The following is a 22,906-nucleotide window of genomic DNA, read 5'->3' as shown; positions in this document are numbered from 1 at the left end:
AGAAAGTATAATGCGATTAGGTATCGAGACGATCGGAAGGTATATCTTTTTTATATCGGCGAAATTCGCGGGACGCGAGTTTTGAAAACGGAGAAGCTGCGCTCGGTACGAAAAAGAGGCCAAAGTGAAATGCTGGAAATAAGTAAGTAAGGCTTTCTGGTGCGCGAACGTCTTGATCTCGATTAACCGCCGAGCAGGGCCCGCTTTCCATTCGCGGCAACAGCTGCTCGAGTATATACAAGTACATATACACCATCACCCGACACTCGTTTCCGTTGTGCGTGGCGGAAATTCTCTTTCCCAACTGACCGATCTCCATTAAGCGTAGATTTGGCCTTTGCGATTTAAAAGTGAAAAAATGTGCCCGCCGACCAGAGCGCTCGTTCGAAAGTATATAATTGAAAATCGCTCGAGTCCTAATGTACGAAGTACATGTTGCCGGAGCGATGAAATAATTCAGCTTACGCGGTACTATCATTCCGATGTATAATTTAATTTTTCTCTCCCCCAAGCAACAACAACTCGTGATTGCCCAAGTCACGGTAGAGCGAGGCTTGAAATTAAATTTCACGATGATTCCTTCCTTGCTTCGAATGGGACAGCGACCGCGAGTGTAATTGCGGTGGACCTTGTCGATTGGTGGCAGAAAAAAAATAACACATGTCTTGTACTCGTCGGTGGAATTTTACGAGCTTTCAGTCCGTGCCCTTGACTGGCGTGCTCCGCGCCATTTGCAGTACCTGCTACATTTTCCGGATGAACAAAAAAAGTGGAAAAATCAAACTGTCGCTATAAATTGTAATGGAACCCACGGTCTGGTCCGACGTCGGTTGGCCGAGCAACTTCCGCCTGTGGCTCCACACGAGCTCCTCCACCTTCATCCTCTCGCGCTCGGGCATTTCCTCGAGGTTCCGCGAACAATCGATCCTCCCGAGCTCGATGCGCGGCTCGTCGTCCAGCAGTGCCTCCCACCAGCGCTCCCCCGCCTTCTCCAGGTGCAGCTGAAATTCATCCAATTCAAATTGCCCCGCGAAACGTTCGGCTGTGATGAGCATGTGACACTCACGGAGAGGTGCTCCCCGGGCTCGAGGCACCAGTACGACTCTGAGTTCTTGATCGGGTGGCTGAAACGCCCTTTGAGGAGCGTCTGCCACGAGCCGCCATCGGCGCTTCGAAGCGCAACTTCGAGCCGCTTGGCGTCCAGATGCACGCGCGCGTCCTTTGCGTGGCGAATCTCCCTTGGCACGGGAACCAGTACGTCTAGATCGCCGATCGACTGGCTCCACCTGTACTTGTCGTACGCGGCTCCGTTGTAACAATCCGCTGACGACCGGATCTTTGGGTTTGAGAAATCACGTGGTGCTCGTTCAGCCAAAACACCAATGAAACGCACCTGATGGTTGATGGGTCTCCTGACGTTACGACCTTCCGATGAATCAGCTGTGGTGCCCTCCATGGACAGTGGTTGCGCTCGCCACTTTCGCAGAGATTCGAGGACGAGCTGTTCGGCCAGACCCGGTGGCAAGCCGACACGCGGTTCGGACTCGGGTGGCGTTTCAACGTAAAAGTCGGTGCTGTAAAGCCACGTGCGTTTATGAATATATATAGGCTTGGCGATCGTGAAAACTCACCAGCGGTACAAAAAGCCGAAGAGAGCGTCGAAGAAGCCGGCTATGTTCTTCTCTTCGCCGAGGATTCCCAAGAGAGTCTCGTCGTGCGTGCCCACCGTTGATCCGTGATCCATTTAGTTCGCAAATATACACAAATACCTATGTTATACTTCAAAGGAGATAGTTAGCGCAGTCGGTAAACTTCGAGGTTATAGAGGCAGTTTGTTTTTGCGCCGCCGACTGCGCGGCGTGTCTCTTTGTGATTGTTGTGGCAAAACAGCTGATGTCGTGGAGGAAGGCACGCACGTGTGACTTTGGAGAGCGAATTGAATAATATATTAGTTGTTGTCAAGAGATTTATTTGTCTCGACGCGTTTTTTTGTCGATTTTGTAAGCATGGCAGCCAAAAAGTTGTTTTCTCTGGTGTTCGTCAGGAGAGACAATCAAATTTTGTTGGGAAAGAAAAAACGTGGCTTTGGCCAAGGAAAGTGGAACGGCTTTGGTGGAAAAGTCGAGCCCAACGAAACTCCTTTGGTAGGAGGCATCCGGTGAGTCTTCTTATCACTGCCCATATTTACTGTAGAACTAAAAGAACTTTGTTCAATATCGTTGCATAATAAAGCAAACGTCTACCACGAAATCCCAAAAGTTTTATCGTGTACTTTAAAATGATAATAGACGACTATTGCGTATAAACGATTTATTTATCATTTTCAATTACACATTACACGCTCGATACGTACGCTTATCGATACATAAACAATACAAATAGTTTACTTTCGCACGTAGGAATTTGCTCACCAACTTCAAACTTAATCAAACAGATTCAGTCTTCCAACCAAGATCATTCATTAATTGGTTACCAACAAATTTTTTAAAATATATTTGCTAGTGATTGTACTTTTAACTCAACGCAAAATTATCGTTTTACATCAAAATATCGAAAAATCAAATCTCGTGGATGACTAGCAGTAGAACATAAATATTTAAGAAAAATTATTACTTTGGTAATTTGAATTAGGTCTTATACAAAAGATCGTAAATTACCCCACTAATTTAATCATGTTTATATAATCTATAAATTTAATATCTTAATTGGCAAGCCCAAGCCATAATACATAATTAAATTTGATTGTGTTTTATTTTGAGTTATAAGACGTAAAACCCTTGGTTTATTGTTTTTGTTTGTTTTTTGTTTATTTTTTTATTATTTTTTTTTTTTTTAGCGAGCTAAGAGAGGAATGCGGTCTGATTGGGACGGATTTGCGTACAATAGGCCTCTTGCACTTTGAATTCGAAGGCGAGCCCACCCTTATGGAGGTTCACGTTTTCGAGACATTCACGTTCGCGGGCGAACTTACAGAGTCTGATGGTGATTTTTTTTTTGTCATTAAAAATATAGCTGGTTTACCGCATTGTCGACCATTAATTTCATTTCTCGCTCTATCTTTAATTTCTTTAATTTTTTTTTTACTCATCACATACACGTGTTATATATCTTTGGTATTTGTACATATTTCTCTTATTTCATTACAAATCGTTGACCATTACACCCGCAATGGCCGCGATTACAGTATTTTCCTTACACGCCCACAATCGAGCTGTCAATATTATCCCAACCAACACATCAATCATATTTTATGATTATTAAAACACGTTACAAAAATATCACGCGACGTCCCAAGCACTTTTGTACCAATTCCTAAACGTCATTTCAACTCCCAAATGAGTGAATACAATGACAACCAAGCACGTTATAAATATATATGTTTATAGTAAAGAGTAAGGTAGTTTTAGTCGATAAGTCAGGTGAAAATGGTTGAAATAATTATTTAAAATGTTTTAACAGAAATGCGACCACAATGGTATGACGTTAAAAACATACCTTACGACAAGATGTGGTTAGACGACATTCATTGGTATCCCTACATGCTGCGCAGCGAGCTTTTTAAGGGCTACTTTCTGTACAGAGGCACGGATTTCATCGTTAAGTACAAGATCGATAAAATTGAAGGGAACGAGCTCAAGGGCGCTTGAGACGCTTGAACCTTTCGTAAAATTTCGTACTTAGTTCACCATTCAACAAGTATTTAGTATTAGTATAAAAAAAAAAAACAATTTCTTTTTTCTACAACACTTTCATTTATAATTGTGTTTATCACATTTACTCGTGTATATATAGTTACTGGATCAGTTGGCATCCTTAACAAACGTGTTAAAAAAATGCTTTTTTAACTTTAAGAGTATCTCAGTGTAGATGGAAAAAATGCTGCAACGATGAAAAAAAAAAAAAAAAAAAAAAAAGATCATTCTGACTTTTGCATTAAAGAACCTTATAAAATCTGTGAGTATCTATTTATAAATACGTAATAAGTAAGGCTAGTTGCAAAATGCTGCTTGTACTACGTTTTTCAATAATAAACTAAAAATGTTTATAAAAATATTTATGCAATTCCCTTTTTTCATGTGCACCTCTTATAATCAAAATATACAAAGCACAATTAACAATCAGTTTAACAAATAATGACTCGTGAGAAAACATTTGATTCCAAGCGTGTCGAGCAAAATTAAATTACTTGTCAAATTATTTTTTTAAAACTACGATTAGTTAAAAAAATACACGGCTACTTTCATCAAGTCCGCTAAAAGTTTACTCTTTGATAAATGAATAGGATGTTCATGCAGCAGACCAGTGCTCCGATCTCCACAGTAAAACGTACATGTTATGCCTCAAATCCTCGGCCGCCAAGCAATCTATAGGGAAGTCTGTGTATCTCGATATGAGACTGCGATAACCTTGACCCACCGTTGCCATGATCAACCTCTTCTTGTCCGGTGACTTGAAAGCAATGATCTAGAAAAATAATTAACATGTTGTCAACAAGAGGTGAAAATGATGACAAAATACACTATATACAGGTGCGAAACGAAACTCCCGAGGATATAGGTACCTGCGAGACTTTTCCCTCAAAGGGCCTGAATACCGTGATCGGACGCAGAGAGTTGCACTCTGCCACGACAATACAGCCCCAGGTCGTGCCGATGTACAGCTGGTTCTTGCACGTTTCCAGTGCCGTGACTTGACACTTTTCCGTCGTCAGGTTTTCCTCGATCGATATGGACTTGAGACTCTCGGAACAAGGCACCAACTTGGACATGTCGAGTTTGTTGACGATCTGCTTCGTTTCTACGTCCCACTGGTAGACGATGCAGCCTGGATAAGTGTAACTGAGGACCGAATTTTCCGCGCTCGTCAAGTACGTGGCAAACAGATTTTTACTCGCCGTCTCGTCGCTCACGTGCTCCAGCTCCTACAGCAGCAACGACAGTCACAGTATAAATACAAGTTTTTAAAAAATTAGTTCCACTGCAAAACTCACCAGGGTCTCCGTGAGGGTCGTGTCCTTGAGAGTGTAAACGGAAATGCGGCCAAAGCTCCGGCCCGCCCACAGCTCGAGAACGCGACGCTTTCGCGACACAGCGGCCAAAGAGTACGTCCTGATGTTGTCGGTGGACGAGTCAACGAGATCGACTTTGCGAGTCTGAGTGAAGCTGTTCGCCACTAGGAGAACTTTACCGCTGTGCAGCGCCACTGCGAAGTACTTTAGCTGCTCCAAGTAGTCGAGCGCCACGATTTTCGCGCCCTGTAACCACACATCAGCAAACAAATGAGCATCACTTAAATAGAGTACGAATTAAGGAGGAGAAAAAAAAATTGGGTGAGGGACTCGCCTTGCTGGGATCGGCTTCGAGGCGAAAGTTACCGACGCAGCCAAAGTTCGTGGCGAGGTAAATGTGCAGCTGGCCCGTATTGTCGCCAATCCATATGTAGCCGTCGACGCAGCGCATCGCAAACGGCACGACAGGCGTGTCGATTCTTACGTGCTGCAGCCAGGCCTTGTCGGTCGCCAGGAGCACATCGACCTGGCCATTGTTGTGGCCCAGCCAGATCTCGCTGCCCGTCAGGGTCTCGTCGATCTGCCGGCTCATCGTCGCGATTGCCGTCACCTGTACGGTGAGAACAGAGTCGATATGTCAATACGACAAATGAAGAGAGAGAAAGCTAATGCGAGTGACTCACGTGGGTGGTCTCGGTGAGGAGGGTCACGTCCACCAGATGGGTGAACTCGGGTGCAGAGGCGATCGAGACGATTTGACTGGCTGTGGGTCTGTCCCGGGGATTCTGAGCCCAGCAGACGACCATGAGATCGAGGGCGTGGCACGGGTGCAGGGTCTCGCTGTACGTAAGGGCGGGCCGGCCGCCCTCGAGGATGCACTCCTTGACGGACTCGTGGCCCTCGAACGGCTGGCGCAGCGTCACCAGCTCGTAAACGAACATACCGAACGAGAACGAGTCGACCTTCTCGGTGTACTCCTCCTCGCCGTTGTACTTGATGATCTCGGGGGCCATGAAGCCCTCGGTGCCCCCGAAGCCTTTGGCGCCCGAGGGCAGAGTCAGCCGGGAGATGCCGTAGTCGGCCAACTTGACGTGCAATGGCTTATCGAGGGCCGGCGCTGTCGCCGAGTAGTAATTCCCATTCGCTGTGGCCTGTTCCTGATGGTGGCGATGGAAGGGCTGCGGCATCTGCCAAACGAGAACGTTCTCGGACTTGAGGTCTCGGTAGATGACGTGCTGCTGGTGGAGGTACTCGAGTGCCTTGGCGATCTGGAGGACGATTGCTTGGAGGGTGTAGGGATCGAGGCGCGCCCCCGAGCGACGGTAATTCTTGAGGGCGCAGTTGAGAGCTCCCTCGGGCGCGAGATCGAGCACGAGGGCAAGTGGACTGATGACTATGCCGACCAGGGGCACGATGTTGGGATGACGCAGCGACAGCAGGATGTTCAGTCTTGAAACAATCGAAACACAAACAGTAGCAGCAAATCATGAATTGAAATTTTAATTGGATACATATACAAATCAACGTTGAACTTACTCCTGTCGAGCGGTGCAGTAGGCCTTGCAAGCGTATTGCAGAGGGTCCCGGTCCCATTTGCTTTGCGCCGCCTTGTAGGCGAGCAGGGCCGATTGGCGTGAGTTGGGACCGGGAGGCACAGGCTGTAGCATCTTCATGGCCACGTCGACGCTGCTGCGTTGCTGACCACCACGGCTACTGACGCTCGGTAGCCGGCACGTGCCCCGGAACACGAAACCAAAGGCCCCCCGGCCTAGCATCTTGCCGCGTTTCACGTCCTCCGGTCGGATGAGGTGTTTGGCGCCCAGGTCCATGAATATGATGTCCGGCGCCACCTGGGTCAGTGACACTTCGGAGTGCCTCGGGCAGCCGATGCTCCGGTTGCTGTAGGCTGCTAGGATGCATTCTTCCACCATCCACGCGTAGACGCTCTTGGCGTCGTCGCCGGTGAGCTCCGGGTGGCCCTCGAGCGAAGGCATGCGGCTCGAGCTCCTCGACGAGCTGTCGTGCCCGACACCACTGTCGCCGTCCGACTTGTAACTGTCCTGGCTCTGGCGCTCCCGGTTATTTGCGTAGTAGCCGGCTGGATGTTCGTCGGACTGGAGCGGATGGTGGTGGTGATGCTCGGAGTCGCGGGCGGCCTCCTCTTCGGCGGCCTCCGATTGCCCGATGAGGCATCTCGGGCAGGGGATGAGTCGCGTGACCAGTAGCTTACCTTCGGACGTGTGGACGAACCTCGTGCCCAGAGTCGGGTACCAGTCCTCCAGCAAGATGTCGATGTGGTCGACAATGAGGGCCAGCAGCTGGGGCATGCTCTCCGGCTGAGGCTCAACGACGATCGCTTGGTAGCCCATTGGCTCCTCGTCGTCATCCGAGTCCGAGGGTATGGGCTGCTTGATCACTAGGGTATCCACTGGGAACCAGATTTCAAGGATCGCCGACGACCGCAGGTCCACGTTGCACCAGATGCCATCCTGTTTAAGCTTGAATTTGTGCTGCCTGTGTTGTTTTTACCATATGAGTTTATTACAAATAAATCGCACTACCCAACGATAAACAAAAAAAAAAAAGCCCAACCTGTAGTCGTAGGGCGAGTTGCGATAGTTGTAATTGATCTCCTTGAGTCGAAGTAGGGTGATGCCCGCGTAGCGTAGCTCGATCCCCGTTTGCCAGAGCAGCCACTCGGCATGTGTCTCCAGCAGGGCGGCAAATATCTTGTCGTCCACAAAGTCCTTGAAGGGCGTCAGAAACGACATGACGATCTCCACTATGGCATCGTCGGCGAGTATGCGCGTGATGAGTCGTGACCAGAAGCCGCTGCGCATTTAAAAACCAGACGTTACGGTGTGCTTGTACGGGAGAGAAAAAAAATACGCAGCGATGGGGCACCTGGGAAAGTAGGACATGAGAAGCAGCCGCGTGATCGAGCAGTCGGGCTGAGGCCGGGAAGTAAGAACACCCTCGATGCCAGTAGCGTGCGTTGTTGGTGCCGACCCTGTAGTAACCATAGGCGGCGGAGCTGGCTGCATCGTCACCAAGGGTGAGCTGGCCGCCTGCATCATCTTGGCACAACGCATGTGCCAGCCGCGGGACTTGACCGGTACCTTGATGCTAATGTTGCTCCTGTGAAGCTCCTCCTCGGTGGGCAAGAGGGACGGGATCAGGAGTGTGCGGTAGTCCCAGGTCAGGGCCACCTCGAACTTGTTCAGCAGCGAGACGATGTAGCCCTGGGTGTCGGCGCTCGAGATCGTCGACGACTTGAACACGTGCTGGATGTCGTCCAGCTTCATAATGCCCGACCTGGCGAACGGATTGATCTCGCGTATCGTGACCACATGGGCGAGCATGTCGCAGAGCCACTGGGGATCCAAGAAATACAGGTCCTTCAACGTGGCGTCGTCGTAGTGCAGAATGATACCGTTCTCGTGTAGGAACATAGTCGCCTGGTGCAGCTCGGCTGGGTCCCTGAACGACCTGTGCATTTTCTGCAGTTCGCCGTTCACCGCCGAATAGTACTGCTCGGCTCTCAGGACTGGGTCAGCTCCGCAGAGTTTACGCTCGTGGGCTGTGTGATCGATCGACACGTGTATAATAATGTATTATCCTAACGACATCGGGAATTGATTGCGTGTACTCACCGAGCTGCACGACAACGTCCTCGAGAGCCAGGTAACTGGCCGGCACCCTCTGCTCCAGGAGGAGTTCCTTCGAGCCCGGTGATCTCAGACTGAAAACCACGTCGTAGATCAGGTTGCAGAGCATTTTAATGTTGTGCCGCGTCTTGCAGCTAATCTCGATCGTCTCCATGACCTTCGGCAGGCCACACTTTTCCGCGTCCACGACGTTTATGAACTTGTCGCGTATGTACTGCTGGAGTGCCTCGCTTTGCTCGTAAGCCACGTCGTAGTGCGTGCCCACGATTATCACCGGCGAGTTTGGCGCTCGGCTTTGAATGTTGACCAGCCACTGAAATATCTCGTTGACACCCTGTGGAAAAAAGCCAGCTATATCGAACGTCGATTCAAAACAATTACCTCTGCCATTACGTGCAGTCAATCAAGGCACCTTGAATCCGTCGATTATACGCCAGACGACGAGGTACAAGCTACGCTTCGACAGGAAATACTGATGCGTGACGTAGTACTCGCGCTGACCGCCAAAGTCCCAAGTGCGAAAGTAAACCGGCCCGTGGGAGGACTGGCCGCGAACCTTCTTCTCGTACAGCCAGTCGGCAATGTCCACCCCGACTGTGGATATCGTCGTGCCGCGGGCCGTCTTCGAGTTTATGTTCTTGTTACCCATGCGCTTCGCCCAGTGGTCCGAGGATTTTTTCTTGTTGGGAACCTCGCCCTCCTGGCGCAGTTGCTCCAGTAAGCTCGTTTTCCCTTGGGAATGATTTCGAGTTGATTACAGACGTTGTGTAAAAGTTTAAGACAAACGGAACAGTTTGTACCTATGCCCTGAATACCGACGATCATGAGTTTCATTCTAGCGTAGGGTTTGGCGTCCTCCAGCACGGACTTCAAGTATCCGATGACATCCATCGTCTTGTACTTTTTGGACTCGATCATGGACTTGAGGGGCTCTTGGAGCTTGCAGCCCTGGGTGTTCAAGTTCCAGAGCCTCGACAATAGGCCCATGTGCGGCGGCAACTCGGTTATTTCGCTGTTGCCGCTGACGTTGAGCACCGAGAGGTTGCTCAGCTCGTAAATATTGGCCGGTATTTCCTGCAAGTGTGAAATTGCCGATTTGATTTGCGTCGTTGCCTGTTGTATATAACAGTGCTGTCGATACGAGCATTTTTTTTTTCATGTCTAAACATATTATTGGTACTTTTCTATGCATGGCATTTTAAAAATATCGGGCCTATACCAGACTTTTTATTGCTTACAATTATTTTATTTTAGCTAGCCTGTGAATTAAAAAATCACGCATTGACTATCCTTTTTGAAAAAAAAGTCGGTACGAAAATTACGACATCAGTTTTGATATCGGGATTATATAGTTAATAAGAGTTAAATACGGCAGTTATAAAAATTACAGCAAAATTAGTTGAGAGAAAAAAAATAAAATAAGAAAATCTATGAAATGTGCGAATTTGCAAAATTAAATTTACTATGTAAAATAATAAAACTGGTGCGGTCTGTGTTCTAGAAAAAAAAAAAAAAAAAAAAGATCAAATGATCTGTCCGCCGTAGGTGCAATGTAAAGGTACCACGTACCTTCAGCTGGTTGTTGCTGACGTCGAGCATGCTGACGTTGGGAAAGAGGAGGTGCATCTTGGCCGAATGCCCGGATCTGGAGTCCTTATCGCTGGAGGAGTCGTCGTCGGCAGGGTAGGCCGACGCCGTCGACGAGGACTCCCCGTCGTCCACCGAGGTCATTTGGATGCGGGTAAGCAGGTTGTTGGCAAGCACGAGAGTGCGCAAGCTCTCGAGCCTCAGGTGGCGCCGGTGCGAGCAGACGGACATGAGGACAACGTCGCGCAGGGACGTGGCCGTCTGTCGGCCCGTTGGCGCGGCCGTGGGCGACTGCAGTCCGCTCGTTGGCCAGTAACACGCCGTGCTTGCCTGCTCGGTCTCATCGTAACTATCGATCTGGGGCAGGCTGGGCCAGCAGCTTATCTGATTGTTCGAGAGATCGAGCTGCTTCAAGGTAGACGGGTAAGAGGTGATGTGGCTCATCGATCTCAGCGAGTTGTAGGCCATGTTCAGCCTAACGAGGCTCACGGCCAGACAGGGCAACGCCACGGGTATGCTGGTGAAGAGGTTGTGCGCCAGATTGAGAGATGCGAGAACGGACTTGTTGGTGTTCTGCTCGGCCTCGTCAAGCACCTTCTCCGTCACCTGGATGCCTTTCGTCCACACGAACGGCCTCTCCATCTCGACGAGCCTGGCATTGGCTATTTTCGAAAAGTACGCATCAAAATCCATAGAATCGTCCCTGGTCATGGTCAACTGCGTCGCTAGGCTCCTGCAGCTCGAACTACTGGCCAACTGCGGGTACTCCGGATGCTCGGCACCGCGTGAGCTGTTGACCGAAGATCTCTTGCCACCAGCGGCGTTCTGCTGCTGCTGTTGGTGCCCGTTGAATTGGCCAACGGGCAGCTCGCGCAGCAAGTTGAACGAGGCGTTGAGCTCTTTGAGTTTGGGGGCGCGCCACAGATTGTCCGGCAGGCGCTGGAGCTTGTTATTGGAGATGTCCATGATCTCGAGAGCCGGCATGCTCATGAGGAACTCGGGTAGCTGCTCGAGCCGGTTGTCCTGCAAGTAGATTTCCTCGAGGACCGGGCACAGCTTGTCTTTGGCGGTCCTCGGCTCGGCTGCGAGGGACTCGATTTTGTTCTGCGCCACGTTCAGATATCTATGTCCACGACGATCGAAGATAGTAAAAGACACGATTGGTGTGCACGCGCACGGTGGTGTGTATACGTAAGACAACTCACCTGAGGCTCTGCAGATAGAAGATGGTGGAGGGAAGCGAAGTGATGGAGTTCTGAGATATGTCGATACGGGTGATGGCGTAAAGCGCGAGCTCGGCGCTCTTGGAGCTGAGTTTGCGGTTCACGTGGAGCACGGCGTCCAAAAGCCACTGGGGTCGGATCTGGGAGAGCCGGCATTGCTGATCGTGCCAGTTGATCATCGTGGGGGTGCCGGGAAAAAGGGCCGAGTGGGCCACGGCGCCGAAACTCGAGAGCGCCGAGGAGAAGTGTGACGAGGAGGCCAGGCCCCCGCCAACCTCGCCCAAGGCCTTCTTGTTGATCTTGTACTCGGCGTCGGGGTGCGCCTTTATCGCGAGCAACTTGGCCGTGAGTAGCTCGTCCCCGTTGCGAGCGGCTATCTTCAGAGCCGAGCAGTCGTTGTCCGTGGCTCCGTGCCGAAGCAGTAACTCGGCTATCTTGCCGTCACGTTTCTGGCACGCGATAGCAAGGATCGAACTGCACTCACTGCTTCCCGGGCTCTCCAATCTACCGTCGTTTGGGTGCTCGTTCGCGGGAGCTCTGAGCAACAGGTTTGGGTTTGCTCCGGCCTGCAGGAACATGTATATTCAAAAGTAAACGCAATCCCACGTAGTTTTACGATCGTTAAAGTTAAACAACGTGAGAAAAACAAAGCATCGCGTGTAAAAAAAAAAAAAATAAACTCAAGTCAAGCAAGAGCGGGAGACCTGTAGGAGCGCGGCGACGACGTCCGTGTGCCTAGCTTTGACCGCCGCGTGCAGCGCCGTCTCGGTGTTGTTGTTGCAATAGAGGTCGAGGTTGAGCGGACAGATGAGGTTCTCGTCCTTGTTCTTGGCCTCGGTAGAGCGGCTGCGAAAGTTCAAACTCGACATGAGGCGCTGTATGCCGCTGGATATCCTCCTCTTGCAGGCCAAGGGCACCGTGGTGGCACCGGACGCCTGGTGAGCCGAATCGGCTTGTTCCACCTCGTCTTTGTTGCCGTTGACGCTGCGCGCCTGCACGCGGTAACCCAACAGGAGCTCGACGATTTTCTGGGTGCCCAGCACGCTTGATATGTACAGGATGTTCTGGTCGGTTACGTCCTGGCCGTTGATGTCGAAAGGCATTTCGTACTCGAGCTCACCGCTCGCGTCCCGAAACCTACACGGCGAAACAACAGAGAACACCGAGGCGTATAATATAAGCATCGCAACTAGCCGAGTCCGAAAGTGTATACCTATTATGTATACCTTTGGTAAAGGTGCGGCGGGTATTTGAAGTTTAGCAGCAGCTCGACGACGGCGTGGTGGCCATTGATGGCAGCGGCGTGGACAGGCAACCAGCGTTCAACGGTCAAAGACTGGACCTGCTCCGGGAAGCGGCTGAGCAGCATCTCGACGATGTCGAGTTTGCCGTTGTAGCAGGCGATGTACAGGGGTGAGTAGCGGGTGACCGGGTGGATGGTGCAATCGGCCCCGCTGTCCAGCAACAGCTTGACCATGTCGCGCTGGCCCGTTTCACTGGCCAAGAACAGCAGCGTGTTGGCCCCGTTCGGTGCCAAATTCACCACGCGCTCGAGCTCGGCTCGGCCGGACGCTTGCTGTAGCACCAACAACTCCTGGACCACGGCTCGGGCGGTCGCGCAGTCCGCCTGCAGGCACGCGAGCCGCAACTTGGCGTGCATATCCAGGCGGGCTCGATGGCGTCTGCGTTTGTTTGTCGCACCATTATCATCACGGGGAGAATATATTTTATGCTCGTTATTCGTGGATGAAAAACAAAATGAGGTACAGCACCTTTCGCCCACCCGTTTGAGGACCTCGCAACAGCCAATGTTGTCGTGCTTCTCGGCGAGTTCCAAAGCCGTTCTGCCGGTGGCGTCGCGAGAGTCCAGCAGCAACAGTGGCACCCAGGTGCCCTGGGTCTCCGGATCCAGCAGCTTCTCTGCGTTGCTCGCGTGGCCATGCTCAGCACTATACATGGACACCCACAACCCGTCGGTAAGTCAACAAGTATACAACTGCCCAAATTTAATCTCAATCACTGTTACGTTACCAGACGTGTAGCGGGGTGCGTCGCTGTCCACGCGGTCCGCACGCCAAGCCTGGATCAGCTCCAGCACGGAGCAGCACCTCCAGGCAGCGGGAGCCCTCGCTCATGGCGGCGGCATGAAGGGCCGAGCGGCCCCACGAGTCGGTACAGTTCACGTGCTGAAGGTGCTCGCCCCGCAGCAGGTCCTCCAGCAGTTCCGCGTTATCCCAGAGGGCCGCCTGGTGCAACAACCGGCCCGGGAACTCCTCCTCGGGCTCGCGAGCTCCGCCGTACTCATCCTGCGGGGAGCCACAACCCGTGTCGGCTGTTACGGACGACGCAGCCTGATGCATTGAGCCTGTAGTTTTTCTTTCCAACTACCTAGTCAAAGTGAGGCCATCCGTGCTCGCTGCTGCCATCGCTCTATATGGTTATAGTACCTAGAAAATGGTACGTTTATATAAACATCTCTGTCGATGTTTGCTCGATTTGGTGCGTTAACGGTTTGGCAACTCACCTGAGCCGTGGTTGTTGCTTCATCGATTGATGTATGCCCCACAGACCACAATGACAATAGAATCCATTGTAATCTAAACAAAAAGTGATCCAAATTAAATGATGCTTCAAAAGGGTTTGATAATTGTTAAGAACTCAAGCATCACGTAGCGAAATATCATCGTACGTGATTACTTGTGTAAAAATTGCGTCCGCACAGAAGTGCTTGTTCAAGGTTGTGGTTATTTATGTAACAAACGATGACCAGAAAATTCCAATGGATAGCGATAGTTAAAGTACTATGCGCGAGAGGTGGCATTACATAAAATTTTAAGTCAGAATTTTACAATGTACATAATTGCCTCGTATCGTGAAATCATTATAAATAACAGAGTGAAAATAATAGCGTAGTAAATAATTTTGGTAATAATAAACGAGTGTTACACTTTTGACTCGATGGTTAATTTGCAAGAACGTCCCCGCGACAAAGTATGGATTGTGTGCAAAAATAGAATGTGTATCGTCAAATACGTAGTGAAAGGCGGGGCGCTGAGAAAAAAATGATCTACCGAAACGCATTAATTAAAAACATGGTGAGTAAGAAGAGATTAACTGGACGGGCGAAAGAATATTGAGGTAAATTTAAAAATTAACTGCGCTACACGTATGTGAATGAGTGACAGCAGCAAGTGACAGTCAAGGGTGAAAATGATTTACGTGGATTTGGTAAAACTCCTACCGAAAGACGAGGAAGACCCTGCAGTGCGACTGTTTTGATGCTCCGATCTGGAGTCGCCATTGCCAGTACTGTCATACTGTGCTCCAAAACTGCGGAGCAGACGCGTTTTGCGCTCCCACTGCCTCTCACATTCACGTTTACCCTACACATATATATTATGTATACGTACCAATTTACGTGCTCTGTTTACTTATTGGTACCTATATATATGCTTGAGCGATATACGTAATTGACTCTGGTGAGTAAACAACAACACTCGAATTGTTATCAGTTAGACCGGCTCACGACCATTTTATTGACGCGCTAATCGTTATTCATTATCAGAAATGAGAAAATTAAAAACAAGTTCGTGTATGACTATACGGCACAATGGTATACATAGCGAAAGTTCATTTATTCATCTCCTTTTTTTTTTTTTTTTTTTTTTTTTTGGTACTACAGTTTAGAGTAGCAAGCGATAAGAAAGTGCATTGACATTTTCAACAAAAATATAAAAATACCATGATTTATACATATGTATGTATAAATATCAGAAATCTGAACCGCAGTTTTTCACTTTTTCCATCATATACTTTCTGGAGGATGATCCATGTATAGACTGTAGCCCCGCGGCAACAGCGCCTCTTGAATTTTTCCCGCCAACCTGTTTAAATGGATCTTATTTATTGTTTAAGGAAAAAAAAACAGCTGAGCAAGTATACGACTTTACGGAAAAATGGAGCAGAGCAAAATCTGTGCCGGCAGGACGCATCACGTGATCCAGCTTGATGTGGCTAGAGTCGGAGCTTCAAAATTCATAAGTTACTCAAAATGACAGAGTTGCGATGGAACAATATTCTTGGCGGATATGGCAGATAGCAATTAAGTTGTTCAGTTTTGTAACCGAATAAAATGCCAAGAAGACATTTTAGTGCTTTTTTTTTTTTTTACATTTTTTGGGTTACTATAAGCTCGACCAAACTATAATAGATGTCGAAAATCCGTCATGCATATAGTCCTGAGTTTCGAATCGCACAGTATACTGATGGTGGCGATAAATAATCTTCAACGGCAAGTGAGCCTTGTGTGCGAAGGACTATCCAGAGATAATATTATTCAAAGGCCGCTTCGGAAAGATTCCGTAAGGGTATATCGTTATTTACCTACATTATGGTGATTGAATAAATATACGATAACAGCGACCAATAATAATAATAAAAACATAATAAATGAGCTGCAGTGCTGTCACTGTATGAATTGCAAAACTTACCAATTTTCGCGGTGTTGCCTTGTTGAATAAATAATTACAAACAACCATCAAAAACATACATATTACATACGCCTATAGGATACCACCCTCTACTTTATGTTATAAACCGACTGATTCCAAGTATCAATTGTTACGAATGTTAATTATATTTCATTGTATATGATTATTTTTAAAGGAACAGACATATACAGTATATCTATTACAACAATAATGCCCCAATAAAAGTCAATCTAATATTTAATCTACTAATTTAATCAACCTCGCTTTCTGCTTTTTTCCCAGCATATATTTCTTGTTCCTGCGATATCTATAGTTGATGCTATTATTATGATATTATACGCATAATACAAAATAGATAAGTTTTGAAAAGTAACACAAGTAAGTATTTATACCTTTGGTGCCTCGGATGTAACTTTCTTTGCACCTATATGCTCACATTTACATGCTTGTGTTATGTCACCGAGGCACCGAAAACACTAACGAGTTGATAATTATCAATTATCCAAGTTATTAAATCCTCATTAGATTTTCTTGATGCTCATTTAAACATGTATTACAAGAACCCTTTATATAATGACGTTTAACTTTTTACCACAATATACAAGCGCAGAAGCAGGATAATACCTGTGCTATGTATGAACGTAACGATTTTCTTTGCATTACGAGAGTATAAATATGTATTGGTATACCTACACATATATAGGTTTCATCATGCACAAAAAACACGGACTGAAGGGGGAAGTAGCAGGACAGAGAAGAAAATCGATTTATCCCAAGCAAGGGCGGGTGAAGTTATACCATACGAGGGAGGAATTACAAAAAATACAGCTTTATAAAAAAAGGTGATTAGGTGTACCCTACCTATACGTATTGTTACACACGGAAAATTATGAAAGGAAAAGAGAAAAAATGAATACAGAGAGGGAGAGAACGTGTTGCGTACACCTGTATGATTATATATTTTTTAGCATAAGCTATAAGGGCTTAGAGAATATAAATATATATATACTTAGCTACGAGAGGCACGCACGCGGTGACGTGCTGGTGATTGGCGTTGAGTTGAGGGGTAGGGGGGCCGGCGGCGCTGCGCAGTCCGTCCGCGGTATAGGCGAGCCCCTCTACCTTTTGCCACCAATGCACGCTAGGCTCGGGCTTGCAGCATTGGTCCTCGATTGTGCCGACCAATCATTGGGAAAGTGCGCCTGACGAAAATATCCAATGTAAGTCCACAAATTATAAGCCGAGCGAGCCGCCAGGCGAGCCTTCGTTAAACGAGAGACCATCAGCAGCAGAGCGCGTCTTTCGAGCCCCTCGACGTACTCTCGAGCGCGCCGTGTCCAGCCACAATCGCGACCCGGACTCGGGGAACCGCGCCGCTACGCGAGTGTCGAGAATTTACCTGTACGCGACGCGCCATGTTTGCCAGCTGCCATCGCCGTGGACTACCTCACGATGTTGCTCCGTTTTCGAACACCCCGAGTGCAACTCGCGTCGTTTCGAGTGTTTCCTCTGGCTATACGAGCCCGAGACTGGGGGTTCCGGGATGCTCGCGACACCATCCTCCGGACGACGATGACGCGACAGTGCTCCTAGGATGCCCACCCAAACGCACCCAAGAGCGAGAGAGACGGACAGCCTCTTCGTCCTCCTCATCTTCGTATACTTTGCGTACGCTTCAGTACTTCCTTACTGCTTCCTTTCTTGCTTCCTCTCTTCACGTACCATGATAATGTGTATACTCATTAATTCCTGAACAACTTCCCAAGTGCTAGCGCGAGTCGTCGTAATGTTAGTAGTGTCACAAAAGTAAAGGGGTTACGCCGTCCCTAGGTGTAGGATTGACATTTCTCGAGAAAGCTACGCGTCTTGGTACATTTGTTTTACAACACTTACAATGCCCGTCGTTTCGTATACATGTATGTTCTCTCCCTTGGCCCTCAATTTTCTATGTTCTGAACTTGTACGTAGATTACTTGCTCTTCGTGCCATATGATAAAACTCGTGACTCGGGACCCGACAAGTGTGTTTTATACGTGCACAAGTGTGCAGAAAATGACTTACAAGACATTTTATATCATTTGAACTCATTATTTTCTTCTAACAACACATGTTTCAACTCTTTGTCGTTTGATAACTCCAACTATTAACTTTCATGTTGAGCAAAGTGAAGACTAAAATTTTGTTCTATTTTTTTCAATAATGAATATTTATTTTAGTGTTTAAGCCATAATGGATCAGCTTGGAGAAGGTCAAGCAGTTATGGTTGGAGGTGCCAATGGCACTGTTCAAGTCGTTCAAATGGGCCAAGCCAGTTGCCAGGGTCAAACAGTTATGCTTCCACAGGCAATCCAGGTTGCTGCACCAAATGGACAGATACAGGTTGTCCCTATGTCTAGTTTGACCGGAGCGGGTCAACAGATAGTTATTCAACCTCAAACGCCGCAGATTATTCAGACACCGGATGGTCAAACTTACATATATCAGCCTGTTCAGCTTGACAACCAAATTCAGCAACAGCCACAGCCTACAGGTTTGCATATCTTGTGCCTTATTTTGTCTCAACCAAGAGGCAATCGATTGTTATAAAGATCTGCTGACCAATGAGACAATTTCTGATTTTCAGTAATAAACATCAATGGAAATTTGATGCAAATTGCTAGTCCAACGGCGCAAACAACCACAGCAGCAAGTCCAGTTCAACAAATCACAACCCCAACAGCAGCTACTCAGGCAGGAAACATTGTTATGGTGACTATATTTAAGGGTCTCTTTCACGCACCGTTTGTACACTTTTATTGTACAGACGTGTAGTGAGCAGAGCGACAATTTATGTCTGACAAATAGTCAAACATACACCAGTTGAATGATGCCAAAGTCTTATTATAAATACCATGAATTTGTTTGGAATTATTAATTGATGTGTTGCTCGAACTTGTATCCTCAAATACATTATACATGTTGTTTTATATTACGATTCAAATTCACAGATGGTTCCGAGTACTAGTAGCACTCCTCAATTTCAACGTGTAGCTCTTCCCAATGCTGAATTTCTTACAGAAGAAGAACCTCTTTACGTTAATGCAAAACAGTATAAACGTATTTTAAAGCGTCGGCAGGCAAGAGCAAGACTTGAAGCTGAAGGAAAAATTCCAAAAGAACGACCAGTTAGTATTTATTCTCAATGCATGAAATTATTTTAAAGACACAGTTAACAGTCTTATGCTAATGTTGGTTAATTTTTAGAAATATCTTCACGAATCGCGTCATCGACACGCAATGAATAGAATTCGTGGTGAAGGTGGTCGTTTTCATTCAGGCCAAATGAAGAAGAAAGGGTAATTTGAAGCACACTTATACTGCATAAAATACATAGCATTAGTTTTAAAAAACCACCCACAAAAGTCATGGAAAACCTTGCTTTCCAGAAAATCCAATAACAACGCCATGATGAATCAGCACATAGCTACCTCAACCAGTAACAGCAACATGACATCTACAATCATCATCGAGGTAAGCGTTCATATCCACTGGATCAAAAGTAAAAAGCTATTTTTGTGTAATGATCAATAAAGTAATCTTTTCTTCTTTCAGCATGCTCATCCTGGCGAAGTTTTACCCGACATTATTAATAACGAAACTTTAGTTAGTATGAAATAATAGTAATTTTATTTTTTGGAGGTTTTTTTTAAAGGCTTCTAAATTTTTCCTGAGAAGTCTGTGATCTATTGGAAGTTACATTAAGTAAGAAATTTATCATCATCAATCTCGAAATATGTTTCATTAAAAATGTACATACTTATCCGGTTCATTAAATCGGTGAATGTTTTTTGTTGTTGATGGTAATGAATTTCGTAAGGAATTTTTTTCCTCTACAAAAGAGTTTAAGAATAATTGAACGACCAATAATTGCTCAATTGTTCTCAAACTTACAATATTTGCTTTCTATCTATGAAAGCATCTTTGTAAAAAAATTTAGAAAACAATTCTGTTTTCAACGAAAAAGTATGCACTAATTGGTGAACTTGACTCGTTTGCTCAATGATCAAAGTAACTGCAAACGCGGAATTTTACAATAGTCATACTAAATATCACACATGCTAAATTTTTTAAATTTATCAAGAAGTATATGTTGTACGTTTGTCATAAATAATATCATTGAATATCTAGTTGCAAAGTTTGATGTAATAGGGCAAGTACAATCACCCTTAATTCAAATAATCAAAGAAATTGCTTTTTATATTATTACAGAGCGTAAGTAGTAATATATATTTTGTTCATTTTTTTGTCGATTTTATTGAGTAAAAAAATTTAAAAGAGTCTCATTGATTGCTACGAATTTTTTTTGGAAAATTCATAAATGATTTGCTCTTTTTACAACTCGTGTAAATATATTTGTATACATGTATGATGAATGATTACTTGTTTTGCGAGAGAGAGAGAGAGAGAGAAATTGACTAAATAATTTATATAATCAGAAAGTATAAAAAAATAGTAAAAAGAAAAAAAACATGTAATGTTCTTTTGTAACGATTTTTATAAATATGACTAAATAAATTTTATCAGGTATACATTCTCGAAAGAAAATACTTATTAGATTTGTCTTTAGAAATCGTTTGTTTTTTATTAATATATTTGAGATATTGGATTTTTCGAGGTGTTTCCTAAAATGTTGGAACAGATTGATCTTTGATTATCTGAATTGCCTAAGACACCCTCAGTCAGACTTGATCGATCATACGATTGTTCTATGATTCCACGACCAACTTTGCCTATTTCAGATTGATACTCGGTGTCTCCAGTTCTTGAAATAAACAAAAGTCATCGATTTGTTTGGATCGTTAATGTGATTAAATAAGACAAGGAGGCTTGAAATATATTTCGGTTGTAAAAGGTGCCATAAGCATTAATAACACAATTGTAGAAAACAAATACAATTTTTTCAAATTAAACTTATGATTCACTCACCTGACGCGAAGTATTTCTCGTTCTTTTTCGTTTATTGTAAGATTGCCAGGAGGTTTTTTAAACGCACTCGAGTTCAAAGAGTTGCTGCTACTGTAATGCCGAGGATCTCTGAAAAATTTTTTTTGCATAGTTTCAGGAATCGAATAATTTTTTGGCAACGAAATTTCAGCCGCTTTTTTGTCATTATACGAATCACGATCATCTGTATGTGAAATAATAATGCAATACTTGATAAAAAGGAAAAAAAACTACCTACCATATAAATAAAGATTATACGTAATTATAAGTTCAAACGATAAAAATCATGCTATTAATAATTATAATAATGTAACAGACTGAATACATGATGTGAATCACATAAAATATTGTGCACCTATTTGCACTTTGAATTTTGTACCTTTTGAAGCATGTGCACGTGTAACCATTTAATTGGAATTTTGACGTAATAACATAGCCATGAGGAAAATTTTAAAAATGAGTCATAACTGTACAAGTACTTGGCAATGTAAACACGTGATTCGCAAATCCAATGTCAAAAAATGTGCAATTGTGCTTCAAAGGGTCGGGAAAAGCAAAACATAGAAAATATGTAATATCTTAAGATATAGCGTATCATTATGTAAAGCGCTCTTGCCTGAGGTCATCGCGATCTCGAGCTGATAGGTGCTCCGCAAGAGTCGTCTCTTGTTGCGCTCGACCACCGCCTCATCCGGAGGATCTTGCGATAAAACCTTTTTCAAATGCGGGCGCTCGTTTCTCACCTTATACGTATATTATACATACATAAACATGCAATATGTAATGCAGACGATTTAATCAAGAATAGTAGTGATAAAATTATTTTGTTAACAAAAATTCAACGCGTTTTTATTTATTTCGTTGCCCTGAAATTCCCCTTACCTTGTTCAAGTAGTCAGCCGCACTTTCCGTGCGCTTGTAAATAGGCAAGCGATCGTTACCTTTTTTTGTATTTATGTGTTCATTGTACGACTCTGTTATGGGATTCGGACTTATGTACTCGGGAGCGAATGGCGTAGCCTTGAAAAGTTTTCTAATTTTTTTCGGACCGTATTCCGTTCTAAAGTTGGTCTCGAAATTACGATTTTCTCCTTCCAAATCGAGAGTCATTCTAGCTTGTTATGGTAAGGTTATTTAAAAAAATAACAATCGCGAGTCCAATCTGATACTCTTTTATTCCAGCGAAACACTCTTTTGCTACTAATTTATTTTACTGAACGATTTCTCATTATGGGGCAGAACTAATGTCGACTCGCGCTCGGCGTTCGCCTGAAGTTTCGATCGGATCATCTGCCGACGTTTGGTGGCCAGCATTTTTCGGACGTTTTTCAGCATGACGTGTCCACCCGTGCGCCCATAGGTGTCCTGGTAATTTGACAGTGGAAGGCTGAGATCTTGCGGGCTGGCGTAGCCAAACACTAAAATACATCAAAATAAATTCTTCAAAATCGTCACTTTGGCTTTTTCCTTCCGGTTTAATGATCGTAAAATAAAAATCCTACGTCTCGAGGACGTGTAGAGCAGCCTTGCGGGCTTGTCCGCGTTCTCGTTGTAGTACAAATTTTTCAAATAATTGATCAGCTCGTTTCCCAAATCGATCTCCTCCTCTTCCTGCTTTCCGCTTCGGTCCTTGTAATTCAGCCGATAAACTGTTTGCAGACGCTCCAAAATGAACTTTGATATGAGCTCTTCGGTACTTTTGTTCCAGCTCTGCAAATTATCCTTCTTGTCGCTGTCATCCCAATGTTCGATCGGTATGTACCTTCAATTTCATTGATTTTCATTAATTTTTTTTTTTCCTTACGATTCTCAAACTTCATGAACAAAACTCACGGCTCTCGTTTAGCGTATCTTTTCTCCGTGAATTCATACAGATACTCCGAAGGAAAAGCTCTGCACCGTTTGTTCATATTTTTTTTCCTCTCAACCGCGAATCGCGAAGACTTG

General features: G+C 45.6%; 6 protein-coding genes across 10 annotated transcripts; 2 read left to right on the top strand and 4 right to left on the bottom strand.

Annotated features, from left to right (window-relative positions):
• Window positions 1-695: 695 nt before the first annotated feature.
• On the bottom strand, window positions 696-1,793 carry LOC106640032 (nudC domain-containing protein 3). Its single transcript, XM_089588834.1, has 4 exons — window positions 1,632-1,793; window positions 1,067-1,574; window positions 813-1,001; window positions 696-740 (listed from the first exon to the last, which is right to left on the bottom strand). Exons 1-4 carry the CDS (start codon window positions 1,742-1,744, stop codon window positions 696-698), a joined length of 855 nt encoding a protein of 284 aa, XP_089444960.1. The 5' UTR covers window positions 1,745-1,793.
• On the top strand, window positions 1,211-4,053 carry LOC106640120 (oxidized purine nucleoside triphosphate hydrolase). Its single transcript, XM_014354041.2, has 3 exons — window positions 1,211-2,158; window positions 2,837-2,982; window positions 3,460-4,053. The coding sequence occupies exons 1-3, from the start codon at window positions 2,007-2,009 to the stop codon at window positions 3,645-3,647; spliced, it is 486 nt and encodes a 161-aa protein (XP_014209527.1). The 5' UTR covers window positions 1,211-2,006; the 3' UTR covers window positions 3,648-4,053.
• Lrrk (Leucine-rich repeat kinase) lies at window positions 2,322-14,798 on the bottom strand. Its single transcript, XM_014354040.2, has 19 exons — window positions 14,728-14,798; window positions 14,011-14,083; window positions 13,518-13,933; window positions 13,259-13,435; window positions 12,713-13,168; window positions 12,191-12,623; window positions 11,469-12,052; window positions 10,246-11,386; window positions 9,477-9,750; window positions 9,089-9,408; window positions 8,662-9,010; window positions 7,913-8,588; window positions 7,601-7,840; window positions 6,545-7,522; window positions 5,692-6,457; window positions 5,343-5,618; window positions 4,991-5,254; window positions 4,562-4,921; window positions 2,322-4,464 (listed from the first exon to the last, which is right to left on the bottom strand). Exons 3-19 carry the CDS (start codon window positions 13,844-13,846, stop codon window positions 4,288-4,290), a joined length of 7,800 nt encoding a protein of 2,599 aa, XP_014209526.2. The 5' UTR covers window positions 13,847-13,933; window positions 14,011-14,083; window positions 14,728-14,798; the 3' UTR covers window positions 2,322-4,287.
• Window positions 14,799-17,111: 2,313 nt separating this feature from the next.
• Nf-YA (nuclear factor Y-box A) lies at window positions 17,112-21,768 on the top strand. Of its 5 annotated transcripts, none has more exons than XM_089588883.1 (7): window positions 17,112-17,196; window positions 18,193-18,506; window positions 18,600-18,706; window positions 18,964-19,140; window positions 19,220-19,311; window positions 19,402-19,486; window positions 19,568-21,768. In XM_089588883.1, exons 2-7 carry the CDS (start codon window positions 18,206-18,208, stop codon window positions 19,631-19,633), a joined length of 828 nt encoding a protein of 275 aa, XP_089445009.1. In that variant the 5' UTR covers window positions 17,112-17,196; window positions 18,193-18,205; the 3' UTR covers window positions 19,634-21,768. The 5 variants fall into 5 exon arrangements, with proteins under 5 accessions (XP_089445009.1, XP_023245774.1, XP_089445010.1 ...); XM_023390006.2 differs by having other exon boundaries at window positions 18,600-18,724; XM_089588884.1 differs by having other exon boundaries at window positions 18,600-18,724; window positions 19,549-19,569.
• Window positions 20,600-22,069, bottom strand: LOC149375330 (uncharacterized). The gene is made up of 4 exons (XM_089588832.1): window positions 21,842-22,069; window positions 21,576-21,702; window positions 20,942-21,143; window positions 20,600-20,777 (listed from the first exon to the last, which is right to left on the bottom strand). The coding sequence occupies exons 1-4, from the start codon at window positions 22,067-22,069 to the stop codon at window positions 20,600-20,602; spliced, it is 735 nt and encodes a 244-aa protein (XP_089444958.1).
• Window positions 22,070-22,159: 90 nt separating this feature from the next.
• On the bottom strand, window positions 22,160-22,869 carry LOC149375329 (uncharacterized). Its single transcript, XM_089588831.1, has 3 exons — window positions 22,793-22,869; window positions 22,462-22,721; window positions 22,160-22,377 (listed from the first exon to the last, which is right to left on the bottom strand). The coding sequence occupies exons 1-3, from the start codon at window positions 22,867-22,869 to the stop codon at window positions 22,160-22,162; spliced, it is 555 nt and encodes a 184-aa protein (XP_089444957.1).
• Between the last annotated feature and the right edge of the window lie 37 nt (window positions 22,870-22,906).

This window comes from Copidosoma floridanum, unplaced genomic scaffold (genome assembly GCF_036245765.1).
Source record: "Copidosoma floridanum isolate Cflo_tuat_1 unplaced genomic scaffold, Cflo_Japanese_pri ptg000007l, whole genome shotgun sequence".
Classification (NCBI taxonomy): domain Eukaryota; kingdom Metazoa; phylum Arthropoda; class Insecta; order Hymenoptera; family Encyrtidae; genus Copidosoma; species Copidosoma floridanum.
The sequence above is the reverse complement of the archived record's forward strand: the minus strand, read 5'-3'. Positions and strand labels throughout refer to the sequence as shown.